The 16,589-nt window shown below is 36.4% G+C and overlaps 1 protein-coding gene across 4 annotated transcripts in view; it reads left to right on the top strand.

Annotated features, from left to right (window-relative positions):
• Positions 1-11,046, top strand: part of LOC117421124 (E3 ubiquitin-protein ligase RNF38) — a 182,296-nt gene extending 171,250 nt beyond the window's left edge. For all 4 annotated transcript variants that reach the window (XM_034035086.3, XM_034035087.3, XM_034035088.3 and 1 more), the window contains 2 exons: positions 2,453-2,552; positions 8,203-11,046. In XM_034035086.3, coding sequence (XP_033890977.1) covers positions 2,453-2,552; positions 8,203-8,265 — 163 coding nt within the window. In that variant the 3' untranslated portion in view covers positions 8,266-11,046. The remainder of the gene's footprint in view (positions 1-2,452; positions 2,553-8,202) is intronic.
• The last annotated feature ends 5,543 nt before the right edge of the window (positions 11,047-16,589 follow it).

The following is a 16,589-nucleotide window of genomic DNA, read 5'->3' as shown; positions in this document are numbered from 1 at the left end:
AGTAAAGCTTGGACGACAACATCAGGCTTGTTAATAACAACATAGCCCGGCGCAAATATAACCTCGTATCCCTGTTACACCCGACCATTACTTCTGGAAGAATAAGTAATAATCTTCGGCAGTGACTGCTGAAATATAGGTTATTATAGTTGTGCTTAAAAATACTGTGTGCAGAAGATTTGTGAACCGAAAACGCATCATTAACTAAAAAAAAAAAAAGCCGACGGTAAAGTTATAAAATATGTGAAATGTATCTTTTCTATGACCAAAAATGCTAAAATTCAGGGCCAAAATGATTCCGTATGTGTTAAGCACCAACTGTCTCTTGACCATTTCGCCAGTAGGCCTATCGAGCATGATAAAACGGCACTGTATATATGCCTACAATACATCTTGCATTGAGAAAACACCACTGGAATCGGAATAAAGGAAATTATTATGTAATACAGTTCACGTGCAGAATGGTTTTAGTAAGTAGCATTTTCTAAACTATATAATTATGTGCAGTATTAAAATAAGTTAAAAATATAGCAAATCCACAAAACCAACTTAATACATAGTGTATATTTGACATTTTATTTGTAGTGTTCTGTGTAACACGCCTATCGTTTAACCTGAAGCAGATATACGCGTTTATCATATTATCAACAACACCAACATGTGTTGTAAAAATAAAGCAACAATTGTTTTGAAAACTGTCCAAAATATTTACTTGGTGGCCAAGAATGAAAAATGTCAATCAACGTTTAGTCGCTAACACCAGACTGATGTGCTGTGACAGAGCGTTCAGTGCACACACGACTAATTTACATAGTAAATATGTACATTTTAAATAAGCCCTGTTGTTTAAATGTAATATAAACAGTTGGGCGGTTACTGCTGTCTGTCTGGGATTTAAAAAACTAAAAGCCTATTCTTTAACTAATTTTATTTCCTGTGTGCGTTCATGCCTGCAAGTCGATATTTATTTGTTTCAATGACCCGATTAAAGTTTATTGTAACTTAAGTATTATTGGTTCATTTCAAAATACAGAATGTATGGCCAGTCAGAAACCGCAGTATTGCCATGCGGTCTAGTTTGGCATGCCGTTACGTCTGGTGTGAGCGTAGTAAGAGTTTTTAGCTTTCAATCCAGTGAAAAAATGTGGATTGTTTGCTCCATACTAGTACATTACTAGCAAAGGGCGATCAAGACGAAATACCATCAAAGATTAAAACGCCAAAAATGTCTTGCGACTGAAGCTCTCTCCAATTTCCCTGCCATCATCAGTGATTTGTGTGGTAACAAGCAGGGACATCCATTACACTGATACTAGGTAAGCATTTTATTATTATTTTCTAATTAGCATCAGTACTGTACGTTTTAGTCACCAATAATTAAAAAATGCCAATAATATATTTTCGTATTGAGGTCAGCTGTAGAGATGCGTGGATAGTGAACTTTTCTTTGCCTTCTTTTCTATAACTTTATCATCAATATAAATACATGATTGCGGTAAACTTGTGCGCGCGAATTAAAAAACAAAACTGTTAGCCAATACTGTAAAATGTCGCAGAAGAAAATCCACTTGTTTTTTCAGCAAGAGTGAAATAGAACAAACAGAACAACAAGTTGTAGAAAATGAAGACTTGGATTCGGAACAGCAGAAAAAAAGAACAAACTAAGCTCACATGCGTCAGATAAAAGAAAAAGAAAACAAGCAGCAAAGTTTCAGCCTTATTGCAAAACTCTGTTTCCATGGGTTGTATATAATATTATAACAATGTTTTTTTTTTTTTCTTTTATTGTAAAAAGACATACATGGTATAAGTAAATCATAATGCATTCTGTGTCTGTATGTAGCTTTTCGGCAAAAAAATCTGGTTCTTGAGTTTTAATGTTCTAAAACTTTACAGCTGTAAATTACCAATTTATTTAAACTGTAGAGCATTATTAAAATGGTTTAATTAAATAATTGTTTTGGTCAATACAGTGATTTAAGGTATAACATAAAAAAACAGGATTCATAACACCCTTGAAGACTTGAGCTGTGCGCCAGTAGTGACTACTGAATATCTGGAGTGACTAATGTTTTTAGAAAGTATTAGTTAGTGACTACAAAAATTTAGAACCCAGGGGAAACCCTGATCTGACTTGATTGCTTTTGATGATTTTTCTTTGCATCTACTGTGTTCTTATTTTGTTGATAACAGTACCACAGGGAACTATGAAGTGTCAGGAGCTTAATTATTTAATTATTTTTTAATATAAAGAGAAAGGAGCTTCTACTGCCCCCTTGAGACTATTTTCTGGTGGAGAAGCACAGTGGGCTATTAACAAATATGTATCATGTGATGCCATTAACAACCAAAGGCATTTGTAGATAAAATGTATTGGGTTTTTCTTGATTTTTTTTGTCTTAAACAAATTGTTTAAAAAAAGCTAAGCTTTGAATGATCTTTTTTATTCTAGGTGTGTAGTTTGTATGTGTGATTTTGAGTCCAGACAACTACTTCGAGTCTTACCCTGCAACCATGAGTTCCATGCCAAGTGTGTTGACAAATGGCTAAAGGTAAGTTGCAGGGATCCTGTTAAGAAATGCAAGCCTTTTCTGCAACTTGAGTAGAACTAAGCTAGATTCTGCAGGTATGGTAGTCCCCTAATAAAACACGCAACAGCGCTACACCGCTACTGTGTTTTTTTCTTATTATACAATAATAATTGTACTCTAATAAAAGATAAATGTACTTTGCACCACTGTTGCGAGTGTAACAGATTGTGTTTTGGTAAGTGATGCATTTCTATTACAGATGACACTAAGGTAATGTGGTATTTATAAAGGGAAACGTGTTCACTCTTAAAACAGATCAGGCACTTTTGTACAGTGGTTAGCATGTATATGTAACTGAAGGATGCAACCGTATGAATACATTACATTACCACTCCCTGGTTTAGCAGTATTGGTCAGTCTGTTCTCCTTTAAGATAATTTATTAGACTGACTGAGAATGCAGCTATATTAAGGTTGCCTAGCAACTAATTGAAACGCCTGGGACTGACAGGAAGGAGAGAGACCAAACATTTAATTTGGCAAGCAGAGTCTCCTACTGTGGGTTTGCTCACTATTCCTCATGCTTGTAACATTTGTTACACATCTGTGCGATACAGTATAGCTGTTAGAGAAACAATGTAGAGCTCAATAAAATATTAAAATATAACAACCAAAACTATGGGCAACACTCCAGATACGGTTTTGGGTCTGGGACTTACTTGCCCACTAATTTTAACTCCATACTTCTATGTATGGAGTGACAAATGTAAAATAAACAAAACACAAAAAAACACTGTTTTAACAGGTGTTTTTTCCTGCGTATTTTTTCCTAGATTTAACAAAAAAAGTCAAGATATAGCTAAATAGCTCTATAGTCACACATAGTATTCTATTGAGCGTATGTTCCGTTCCTATGTTATGAAGCCATTGTTTTGGTATGGCCGCTCTTTGTTGGTTTAAAGGCTTAGGCATACAAAAATACTTTTTGTTACTGTTTTTCCTTTTGTTATTTTTGTACCCGAACGCTTTGCATTCCGCCGGCGTTCACTGGTGTGGGTTTCTTTCAACGATATGACATAACAGCGGCGCCAGAAAGCATCATCTATGGTGGCAGCCTGCATTTCCAGCTGACCCAGAAAGCTGACAAAACAATTTTGGCCAAATGCATGACTTTTTAACAAATTTGGCATAGCGAGATGCATTTGTTATGTATACAGAGCATTTAGAGAGCCTCGTTATTTTGAGTACAGTTCCCCTTTAAAATTCGTACTGGAAGGCCAAATCAAACACATCAATGGGCGTGGGCTTGCATGTTAGCTTCAGATATACAGGAAGCTGGCAACATTTATTTATTTATTTATTTTAATTATTTTAATTGTTTTTCAGATTTATCTGTTAAGTAAATTTTGAATCGCCAAGTTAATTTGTTAGAAACCCAGATTTAACGTCAGCTAAATATTCACTCGCTAAGTGTAAAAAAAAGATTTATAGACTGATTTTAAATGTTGAATTTGTACGCTTATGTATTTAACTAAGTCTAGACTTTTTGTGGTTAAGTCTAGGTTAAAATAAGCGATTTACTACATGAAATATAAGAAAATCCGGAGCAATAAAATGTATGCTAAGAAAAGATGGCGTCATATAAAAGTTTGCGTACACTGTTCTACAAGGTTCTTTATCAGCACAGCATCACACTCAGTGAACATGTTAATACTTCAATATAAAGCCATACAGATAAATACAATAAGGAAATGCATTAATAAGTTATAAAACAGTTTGTTTAATATTATAGGCACCTTTTTTTTAGTGGTTGCCTCTGACGCTGGTTCCAGTTGGATTGAGGTGTTTACGCTTCAACCTGTCTAGCTTCGATTTTTTCTTATTCTTACTGTGATTGGCTGCAAAGACAGGGCTAGCCAGAGATAGGATCATGTTTGTTGGGTTGGCTTTTCTTGTGTACAATTTGGGTGCGTTGTTAAATTCACCGCTGCATGCACCGATGTAAAGCGGATTCACCAAACCGTTGTTAAATTCACCAGGAGTTGCTCAACGAACTGTTGTTAAATTCACCAGTGTGTCACCGCTGAAGCAGCGGATTCACCAGGGGTTGAGAATCGGTGAACTGCAGCAAAACAAAAATGTTGTACTGAGATACTATTATCAATGTAATTGTAGATTCAGAGACACCAAATCTTTTGAAAATGGGTATGTATTTTTAATAAATATATAATAGCGCTAATAAACATATTGATAAACAATATCACATTTGCTAACTTATCCAGAGTAGCTGACTGAGCTGGTGACGTACAATGCAGCAATGTTTTGTTGTATTCTTATTGCAGTAATGCACACAAATCTTAGTGCAGAGTTGCTTTGTTTGAATGAGAGATCATAAAATAGGCAAAGATATGGAAGCTCAGTTATGTAAAAAGGAGTTCATATCTTCCAAATCATGCTTTTAAACTTTAATTTCCACAAAGCCGCGTCCTGGTCAAACTTTACTGGCAAAATCTTCTATTCATTCGTACAGCACTTCCTCTCTATTCCGGTTGTATTCCCAAAATATGATTAATATTGCTGTGATAAATGAGTTGTTTGGCACTGTGTTCTTCCTAAGTTTCAGGTAACTATATTTAACTGTGTGGCTTTTACATGTTTAAACTGTGATTATTCTCTTGCTGATATTGAATGATCTCTCATTCAACGGAACTCTTGCACTGAGATCTGTATTGCATTACTGCAATAAGAATACAATAAAATATTATTGCATTTTATTCTGGACTCGTTTTTCCCCCCCAATTACTGTAACCTCTTTCTAACCCACGATGAAAATAACCTTGTGATTTGATATTTTGTTGAGTACAATTTCTCTAAACTAGCGTTGTCAGAAAGTATTGAAATTATTTAAATAAACATGGCAAGGGGTGGCTCGATGGTGGTGCGCTTAAAGGCAACAGAGATAATTCTCTTTATTAGTAGTATACTGTATCTGTTAAAAATCTTTCTTCACCATCAGCCCGGGTGGCTGTGAGCAGTTGACGAACAGATGCAGATTTGGGCAGATGCCAAAATGACATAAAAATCGATGCTAATTTGGCATCTGCCCACCGCAGCTGGGCACTTCACGAACTGCCCGATTTCAGCATCGGTCCATAACATATCCATTAATATATTCATATTTATAAATATTGCAGGCTAGTTGCTTTCTGCATTTTAATGTAACAACAAGCTAGCTCCTAATTAGTCGGTTAAGATAACTAAACCTTCGTCTCAATGCGCTTTCAGCTCTCACAGGTCAACCACAGCCTTGCATGCCGCAGCAGCAACCTTTCTATTATTATTATTAGCTATGTTGATTCACCAAACTGTTAAATTCCCTGCACCGATGAGCACCAAGTGATGTCACTTACGACCCCAGCCATGTAGAGCACCAATAAATTTAACAATGCTCCCTTTCCTGGTAACCAAATAGATTGTATTCTGGGAGATGTAATTCTTAGTTGAAGTTTTAGGGGAAGGCGGGAGCCGAGGCAGACAAGCTGGGCAGCAAAATCTTGCATATTTGTATGTATTAAATTAAAATTTGGTGTGTATTTTTTATTTTTTTTAATGTGTAAAAACGGCAGGTATGCAGTTTATCTGGACCGCTGACTATGGGTTGTATTTTTTGTATCTGTTCCCCAATTTATACATACAATTTACAGAGGTATCATACATTGGTTAAAAAACAAAGAGGACCAGACTTTTTTATAATGGTATCAATTCCAATCTGTGCAAATTACTAATCTGAACCGTCCCAAATGGTTGGAGTTAGCAAGAGTTTACTGTATTTTATAACACTATTTAACACAATTTTTGTTCCTGGGTAGTAAGTGTTATTTCCTAATTGCTTATGCCTCAAAAGTATAGAAAATGGCTATTATTCCCCACAAACTTTGCTTTTGTGACCAGGACAGTGATATTTACCTATTTCTAATGAGAAAACGGGCGAATTTGTGTCTTTTCGTTCACATAAAGTCAGAAAAAAACAACATATGAATCCAAATTAACATGTATTTATACTAAAGTAATACAAAAATGACTACAAAAGATTTAGAAGTGAGTAGTTTTTCAAGATTTCGTAAATCACTTTCACGAATCAGCCCCCAAATGTAGTCTCCCATCATGTTCTCGTTATACTGTCCTTGGTAGCGGCGTTCAAAGTCCAGTATATCCTGGTGAAAGCGCTCGCCTTGCTCCTCCGAGTACGCTCCCATGTTCTCCTTGAATTTATCAAGATGAGCATCAAGGATATGGACTTTGAGGGACATCCTACAGCCCATTGTGCCGTAGTTCTTCACCAGAGTCTCAACCAGCTCCACATAGTTTTCGGCCTTGTGACTGCCCAGGAAGCCCCGAACCACTGCGACAAAGCTGTTCCAAGCAGCTTTCTCCTTACTAGTGAGCTTCTTGGGGAATTCATTGCACTCCAGGATCTTCTTTATCTGTGGTCCGACGAAGACACCGGCTTTGACCTTTGCCTCAGACAGCTTAGGGAAGAAGTCTTGAAGGTACTTGAAGGCTGCCGACTCCTTATCTAGAGCTCTGACAAATTGTTTCATAAGGCCCAATTTGATGTGCATTGGTGGCATCAGCACCTTCCGGGGCTCCCACTTGACGTTGTTCCTCCCCACAGAGAACTCGGTCCGCTTGGAAGGGTCCACCATGCAGAAGTAGCAGTTGCTTGAGTGGTCAGTGGGTTCCCGCCAAATTCTTGGGATAGCAAACTTCATGGCTCTCTTTTCCCCTCTGTAACATCCTACAAAAATACATTTATTTCACCCATGACTAATGTGTAAGAGATTCTCGCAACATTTTTCATATATGATATATTTTTTCAATAACATTGAAAATTGTAAAACATTTTAAAATTAAAAACTTTTACAATTTTAAAAATTTTAACAAATTTTATAACATAAAATTCCGAGCAACAATTGTCCATCTTACCTTCCAGAGTTTTTTTGCAGTGCTCGCAGGTGAAATGAGGTGCCCAGGGTTTGTCTTGATCCCCGACAGGCATGCCGAAATATGCCTTGTAGGCCTCACACATCTTAGCAGATGCTTCCACGAGTACTTTGTCTTGATAAATTGGCCGCAGACATAGCAAAATGCCGGATGCTTGCAGCCTCTTGATGCCATCTCAGAAAAATGCAGATATGTATCCACTTAGGCAGCTGGAACTAAACTGAACTGGTGGGCTTAAGGCCCCTGTATTTATACTACTATTTATATTACTGGAAAGTTCTAGAAGTTACTCCAAGTTTACTCAGCACTGAATCTATCTGGAATGTTCTGGAAAATAGGTACATTTCAAAATATCACTGTCCTGGTCACAAAAGCAAAGTTTGTGGGGAATAATAGCCATTTTCTATACTTTTGGCCCGATTTGAATTAGGAAATAACACTTACTACCCAGGAACCAAAAGAAAAAAAAAAATTGTTACACAGTGTAATCAGATGTCACTTGCACCATCTAGTGGTTAAAATGGCATTTAATGATGATGGTCTTAAAACCCATCATCGGAAATCAATTCTAAAACTTTAAGGTTCTTGGTGGAACAAGTACAACTCTATTACGGTTTGACTGTCTAAAAAATATGCCACCCTAATTATTTTTTTTCCCTCCATCCTAGGCAAACCGTACCTGTCCAATCTGCAGAGCTGATGCTTCAGAAGTGCATCGTGATTCGGAATGACCAATAAAATAGCACAATTCTTGTCTGGGTGTTCCTATTCACATGTATATACAGACTTCTCATTGAACTTACTCCTCATGTTCCCCTCATTATCTTTTTATTTTGGCTTCCAGCCTTCCCTTTACACAAAAAAAGTGTAATTGGACCTTTCTTTGCACTGTGTGATTTAATCAAAATATTAAGCTTCTATATTATAGTCTTCAATTATGAATTATGGGATTGTTTATACTAACTGTATGATTGGAACTCCAAAGATTATAATAATTTCTATATTATTGTTATTAATATTCTCATTATTATTAGCTTCAGTTTTATGTGTGTGCACTAACATTCCCTGGTTTTCGTGTGAGCATTCCGAGTTTTGAGTGTTGCTCTAAAGATTACAATGGACGTGATCTTTAAGCATGTGCTTTTATATATGAAAATGTATATTAAAAAGAAAAAAGTGGTAGCTGAAATCAATATAGCAATCTACCTTATATAGAGCCTTCAGATACTGTGAGCTGGAGCGACCGCAGTGTGGATGAGCGTGTGTTTGTAGCCACATGTACTTGTGTGAATATGTGCGGTTGCAATTGGTAACCCTTATATGCCAGCATGTAATGAGACAGGTGTGGGTTTGTGTACACGTGTGTGATAGTAATTATGCTGCCATATATAATCGTGTGTGTTATTTATACAGTACTAGTACTGTCCACTGGTTTCGTCCTTTTTATTCTAGATTTTTTCATGCTAGCTGTGCACTGAATCCTCAGGCTGCAGCAAGTTTTGAATTGTATTGTAGTTTGGCTTTTCTGGCCTCTTCTGAGAACACATGTCATTGTTACACAAACTGTGCGCTTCCCCTTTTGCCTTTTTATATAAACATGCTGGTGTGCAGAAATGGTCTTTTTCTCATGGTTTGAAAGGATTGCTTTTGGTCTTGCTCTACACTGCTAAATAAAAGTCTTAAATATTTCTACACAAGCTTTTTTCAGATTCTCCCCCAAACACGTTTGCTGTTAAGTATTGAGATACCCACTAACCAATGATTTAAAAACTTAAAAAATAGGGGGAAAAAATACACTTCTCAATCCTTTGTCTGAAAGCCAGCTTTATTCACAATTCTTACATATGACTAAAGTATATTTAGATTTAAGGAATCACCTCTAAACTTCCAGAAACATTGAGCTAATAACATACTGATATATTAATATAGTCATTTTGATTGGAAAGAACTTTCCATTAGTATAGTTCATTAGTGCTACAAAAAACAACAAATGTTACCCCTAAAATACTAACAAAACCACTGTGCCCCACATCAGAATAAAGGAGAACCAGCAGTGACTTCATTATTAAACTAGATGACTTTTTTCTGCTGTTTATGAATAGAATGCACAATTTAGGGTGATAGAACAGTTATCTACACAAAGCACTCCTAAAACATAGGTAGAACGGTTATCTGCACAAATCACTCTAAAACACAGGTGTAGCATATGTATTTTTTTTTGTTTTAACACTACACTATAAGGTTTTTTGGTTTTTTTTTTTTTGAAGAGTTGTGGATTCTAATACCATTGTTGTAAAATAAATAAAACTGCTTATTCGCAGACCTCTTTCCATTGTATTTTTATTATATTCTGTGATATAGGGGGCACACCACTGGAATCAATATAGAGTTAAAGGGTACTGGTATTTAAATCCACCTCTTTCTTTAATTAAAAAATAGATATCTACTGTTCATTAGTTTCTCACTTGGGTCTCTCGTGCCTTGCACTATGGTGCCATGGTACCTTGCCAGTGTCTAAATGCTGCTTTATTACCCACCATTACACCCTAACTTCTGTAACAGTGTTGTATCATCTTCATTGTTGTTGCTTAGCATGTTTTGGTTGTCAATTGCAACTATATTTATTTTATTTTTAACAAGCGCAAATACAAATGTCCATGTTTACCAGACCATCTGATACTGTTGCCTCTTACTAGGTCAATTGTAGGAGATTGAGGCTGGCTCACAAAGTACTGTAATAAGTAACTAACCTTTGAGAGTCCGTGTTTGATGGGTTCACCACTTTAGGTTTGTTGTTTCTAACCAGCTGAGCTTATTCAGCTGCTGGTCAGAAATGAAGAATAAATGGAAAAAGATCGCATTAGGCAGCAAAACCCTTGCAACCTTTCACACAATTAACAGGTTTCTTGAAGAACCAGGATTGGCTCAAAAATAAGTACGTTAAAAGGAGATTGATTTATCATGGTATTTTGTGACCCCCTGAAAAATAAGTGTTGAAAAGGAGCAACCCTATTCATGAATGACATGCTTATATTATTTGTTTAAACCTAAATGAACAGCCCAAGTAGTATTGTTCATAATACATAATGTGTTTGCAAACAGTTGCCTTATTGCGATGTGCATGGAGACCAACCAGTGGCTTAAATAGTGTTAACAAAAGTCATGGCAGAATGTTTTAGCAGTCGTGTAATGTATTTAAGTCATATTCATAATCAAATAGTAATTTGCATCCTAATAATCCTTTATTTGCCTATCATACTACAGTCCTAAAGTGATATAACTGTTTTCCACAGTTGCAAAGTGATTGTTAGTGTGACAGATATGTGAATACAGTAGTTAAGTTGCATTCTGTACAAGTGTAGACTTTATTGGATTCTTACATCTGGTGGATACAAGTGTGTGCAGGAGAATTTATTTTTTATTTTTTTTTCACTGGCTAATTTGACTATTGGTTTTACCAATATGTGGTTCCACAAAAGATATATGCAGGAGACCAGACAATTCCATCACCCCCCCCCCCCCCCCCCCCAAGTATTAATTTAATAGTTATGTGCGGTTTTATTTTTGTTTTTTTTTTTTGTTTTTTTTTTATATAGACAAGTGATTTCTGGAATTTGAGCAACATCTGTTTTGTTTTTTTGTTTTCCTAAGAATTTAGTTCCTAGTTTTCTGCATTGAGTTAAAAGGCTGGTTAAACTTGTTTTTTTTTTTTTTTTCCCCAGTGTGTGTGTGTGTGTGTATATATATATATATATATATATATATATATATATATATATATATATATATATATATATACACACACACACACACACATGGGCGGGATTTTGGGGGGCAAAAAAAAATGACTTAATTACTGTAAATATCTCTCGTGTGTACTATACTATATCACACAGATTTACTAGCATTTTTAGACACAGCATCATCACGGTTATACGACACTTTTACTGCCCAAATCAAAAAAATGAAAACAGTACTATACCCTCTTTTACAGTAGTTTACATCAAAGAATATATTAACTAATTGTGGGATACAAAGTTACAGTATGCCATTTGTGAAGCCATACTCGGGCCAAATTATGAAACCCTAAATACATTCATTATTTAAATGTATTATCATTATTGAAAATAAATCTATTTTTTCTTACCTTAATGAAGAGGAAGACGACGTCTTCTCACATTACCAAGAAAATCAAAGTTATCGATCACTCGCTCCAAATCAATTGGAATGTCCCGTTCTATATTTAACACGGCTAATCCAGAAAGTCTTTCCTGTCCGATTGTGTTTCACATGTAGTTTTTTAGTCGACAAAGACAGGAAAAGTTTCGTTCACATGCTGCACTACTCATGGGTATTGTGAGGAAGAGTCAAAAGAGGCTGATGTTACCCAAGCTGTTTCAAAGGTTTTGTTCCGTAGAAAATGCCAGTCAGTGTTCAAAGTTATCCATGGAACTTTCTTTTCAAGCATTTTCTTGAATACAGACAACTCTGCTGTCAATTCCTTCTTACAAATGCTGTAGTTTTTGCAAATCAAATCCAAATGAGACTCCTCAATGCTTTTAGCAGGTGTTGTCATGATGCTGTTAAGCGCAGTCAGGGCCTCCATGTCGTTTTCCTTAAACCTTTCTTTAAGCAGTTTTATCCAGTACTGCAAACAGAACTTCTCTTTGGTAAAAATCATGGACTTGTTCGGTTTCATTTACAGGATGTCCACCAGACTTTGCACGGATATATCTTTGCCTTGGCACCTGTGGGGCTTGATAGCCACATATGTCACTTACGTAGTTCCACAACTCCAAGAAGAAATCTTCAGTTCTCATGGACACAATTGTTTCCATCGTAGCACAAGCCATATCCTTAACAGAGGCATAGTTGAGGTTGGATGACTGCAAAGCTTTCCAAAGCGCGTTGTACTGTGTTAGAACTCGCCGCATCAGGAGGCATGAGAACAGAAAGTGAAAGTTGGTAATTGATGCCAATTATACCATTCACTTGACCTCCCAGTCGGGCAGCAGCATCAATGATTCGTCGTCTGTTTTTGTAGTTCGGTAGAAGCCGACAAAGGATTCCTGCACTTCAAACTCACTGCCAACGTATCTGAGGACTTATTTTCTAAATTTCCTCCCTCTACTCACCGGGAATGTATCTGGTTGGTGCGGTCCGTTTTCAAGGAATCTTAAACAATTTGCGAAACCGTGAAATTGATCCTTTTCCGAAGGCTCAGGTGCTGGCCCTGTGTTTCTCGTGCCCATGTTCTGCTGCTCTGAGACGGGAGCTTCATTTTCTTCTGTGAGTGGCATAGCAGGTGATTGTGTTTCACTTTGAGCACTGGTACCAGTATTGGTATTTTTATTACGTTTTGTGAAATACAAATCCAATGTATAAGTGTGTTTAGCCATTTTTAAATAACCAAGGCAATACTAAAGTGTCGAATGAAAAGAGAGTACCACAGCTATGCAATAACAAGATGGCGCAATAGAAACATACCATGTGTTTGTATTGCGGCATCTTGTGGTAAATCAAAATAATTACACACAAAAGATTCACTGGCAAAACAATCCTATTACATTTTTTTTTCCTTACCGAACTTAAATTGTGTAAAAAAAAAAAAAAAGTGCGTGGGGGGCAACTGCCCTCCCGTAATCCTGCCTGTGTGTGTGTCTATCTATCTATCTATCTATCTATATAATTGCCCCCAGGCCCAGCCCCATGCAAAATTTACAATTTAATGAGAATCTGTTGTTCAGCAATGGATTTCAGTAGAAAATCCTTCAGCTTCACTAACTCAGCTTTTTTTTATAGGAATACTATGAATCAAATGAGTCCTTCGAGGGAATATGAATGACATGAGTGTACTCTTGTGGTTATTACCCATTTCCTCAGCTAGTAGGCTGAGATTTCTGGGAGCATTCTAGCCAACCATCAGATTAGCAAGTGGCAACAGCTGTACTGTACAAGCCATAGTATCTGACAACTGTAGTGCAAGGGTATGCGGACCCTTTGAGGGGGTGGGGCGCAGGAGCTTGAGGCTTTAAACAATAATGGATTCAGCACATAAGATTGTAAATTAATATGTAATGTGTATTTTTTTAGGTTGAGGGAGGGAGGGGGCGGGGGCGGGGGCGGGGGGGTGCTACCGTTATTAAAAAACTATTACAGAACAGAACCTATTATCAAAATGCACACCTATTACAAGTGTGTGCAATCAGCTTGGTGCTCCAACACAGTATTAGAATAATTTAAGAAAGAAATGTGTCGGTTAACAGTGAAAATAAAACTAATAAAATATATGAATGTAAAAAAGTGCCGCTTTGCAATAAGTTGTAAGTACAGTAATTTGGTGTTAGGTTGTGGTACCCTTTTTGTATGAAACTGGCACAAATTTAAATTAGGGTCACCCATTGTTCTGGGGAGTTGTTCAAACCAAATGTAATTCTTGCGCTTTCTTAAGGATAACCACTTCAGGAACTGTTTATTGCATGGCTGGTGATTTAGTAGGCTTGCTTTCTTTCTAAGCTAGGCATTTACAAAACTGAAGCACACGCAGACGCACACACACACACACACACACACACAATGGCATATGCATGTGTCTCTTAAACAACCCATCTTGCAGCCAGCAGTAGGAGGGAAAGTTTTTGATTAACTGCCATCTGTTTTTAATGAAGATACAGGTAATTAAAAGTCTACACAGCCTGTATGGTACACAAAGCATCAGGACTCAGTAGGATTTTGCTTTGATTTTGTTGCCCAGGCTATGTCTGAGCATACTGTACCAACCATTTGTGTTTTTTGCATGATTTTCCACCCTCTTTAGAAGGGCTAAATGGGCCTAAAGATAGTCCTCATTTTAATCCCCCAAAATATTTGCCACAGATTTTTTATACATCAGTTTTGTTCACAAATGTTTCTTGATTAACTACTTCAGAGGGTAACCAACTTCTTAACAGCTGTTTCTTTACAATTATCCACATTTTACTGTACTGTTGTTTCCTTTTTTTAACCTCAATCCTTTGTTATTCAACAGCACATTTGAGTGGGTTATCTTCAAGCACAGCGTAGATATTTGTTTTCTCCTCTTTGGTACATTTCACAGTTACCTCATTTTGCTATTTATGTATTTCAGAATTTGCTAAATGAATATGAAAGCTTCTGTATTTTTTTATTTGTCTGATTCATCATGTGTTTTCATTAATTTCTTACACACTATTGTATCATTAACATGACATGTAGTTTCAAATGTATTATATATGTAACCAAATCATTTGAAGGCTTGATACATTTTTAACAAAATTTGTACATTTTTTATGAGAGTTATGCTTTACTACGTAGTGCAATGAATTTTTATTTTTAATCCCTGTGCCCAATTATAGATTTGAGAAGGTTGTTCGTTAATAAATGTATGATGTACACTTATCCTGCTGTTGTCTCTGTTTAAATAAATAAATACAAATAATTCATGGGGAGGTGTACAACAAACACATTAAGCCAATAGCTGCAGTACCTATGATGTCTGAGAAAAGGTTTAGTTTCTTTAATAACAACCAATACAGGTACAGTAATGCTGTGTCTTTGTGCCAGTGCACTGACAGGTTGTCATGCATAGTAATTGTGTTCTGTATTCAGGAACACCAAGATATTTAGTAAACAAGGTGTCTAATGGCCAATAAATGTCCCTTCGCAAGTCATTAGTCATCCCATCAAAATGTAGAACATTTTTGGGTAATGAAATGAGTCTTAATCATTCAAATAATTTGCCTGTGTTTGGAGAGAGGGCCATTATCTATTCAGGGATGCCACAATGCTAAGTAAGCAAGGTGTCTGAGTGGGTTAAAACAGACAACAGATGTTACACACCCAACACGGTTGGTTGAATACTTTTTTGAGTAATCATACAAATCTGGGAGGTCCATTACATAGATGATGGAAACAAGCAATAATATGAAAATAAACAATCAGAAAACAGGTTTTAATTTGAAAAAAAATAAATTATTAAAAATGTGAACAGTATACCGCATAAGTGAATATTTAGTCACAGCCTCTTTCAAAAGCAATGTGATTTGTCCACCAACCTAAAACTGGTGGATCCCCCTCTATTTAGAATGCATTTTCTTTAGTGAATATTCTTTGCTAGACTAATGTCTTGACTGTACAGAAAGCCCAATACATGCTGGAGTGTAGTGTATCTGAACATTGGAACATCTAACTTGGCTTGTGTTTTATATGCAAGTTCGATCCGCTTTTATTGTGCCTGAAAAACACAAGCCAAGTTAGAAGAAACAATTGGGGCAACCTTGGCCCCGTTGGTTTTACAATTGTGTCTGTTTGCTTTGTGCTGGGCAAGGTTGCCCCAATGGTTTCTTGAAACTTGGCTTGTGTTTTTGATATTTCCACTTTAAATGGCTGGGCACTTTTGATAACTTATTGTTTTTTTCACATTTCCAATGTATATATACAGACGTGCTCAAATTTGTTGGTACCCTTACAGCTCATTGAGATAATGCTTCATTCCTCCTGAAAAGTGATTAAATTAAAAGCTATTTTATCATATATACTTGCATGCCTTCGGTATGTCATAGAATAAAGCAAAGAAGCTGTGAAAAGAGATTAATTATTGGTTATTCTACAAAGATATTCTAAAATGGCCTGGACACATTTGTTGGAACCCCTTAGAAAAGATTATAAATAATTGGATTATAGTGATATTTCAAACTAATTAGTTTCTTTAATTAGTATCACACGTCTCCAATCTTTTAATCAGTCATTCAGCCTATTTAAATGGAGAAAAGTAGTCACTGTGCTGTTTGGTATCATTGTGTGCACCACACTGAACATGGACTAGAGAAAGCAAAGGAGAGAGTTGTCTGAGGAAATCAGAAAGAAAATAATAGACAAGCATGGTAAAGGTAAAGGCTACAAGACCATCTCCAAGCAGCTTGATGTTCCTGTGACAACAGTTGCAAATATTAAGAAGTTTAAGGTCCATGGAACTAGCCAACCTCCCTGGGCGCGGCCGCAAGAGGAAAATCGACCCCAGAATGAACAGAAGGATAGT

The sequence above is a fragment of the Acipenser ruthenus genome, chromosome 1, assembly GCF_902713425.1.
Source record: "Acipenser ruthenus chromosome 1, fAciRut3.2 maternal haplotype, whole genome shotgun sequence".
Classification (NCBI taxonomy): Eukaryota; Metazoa; Chordata; class Actinopteri; order Acipenseriformes; family Acipenseridae; genus Acipenser; species Acipenser ruthenus.
This window is presented reverse-complemented; position numbering and strand designations above follow the sequence as displayed.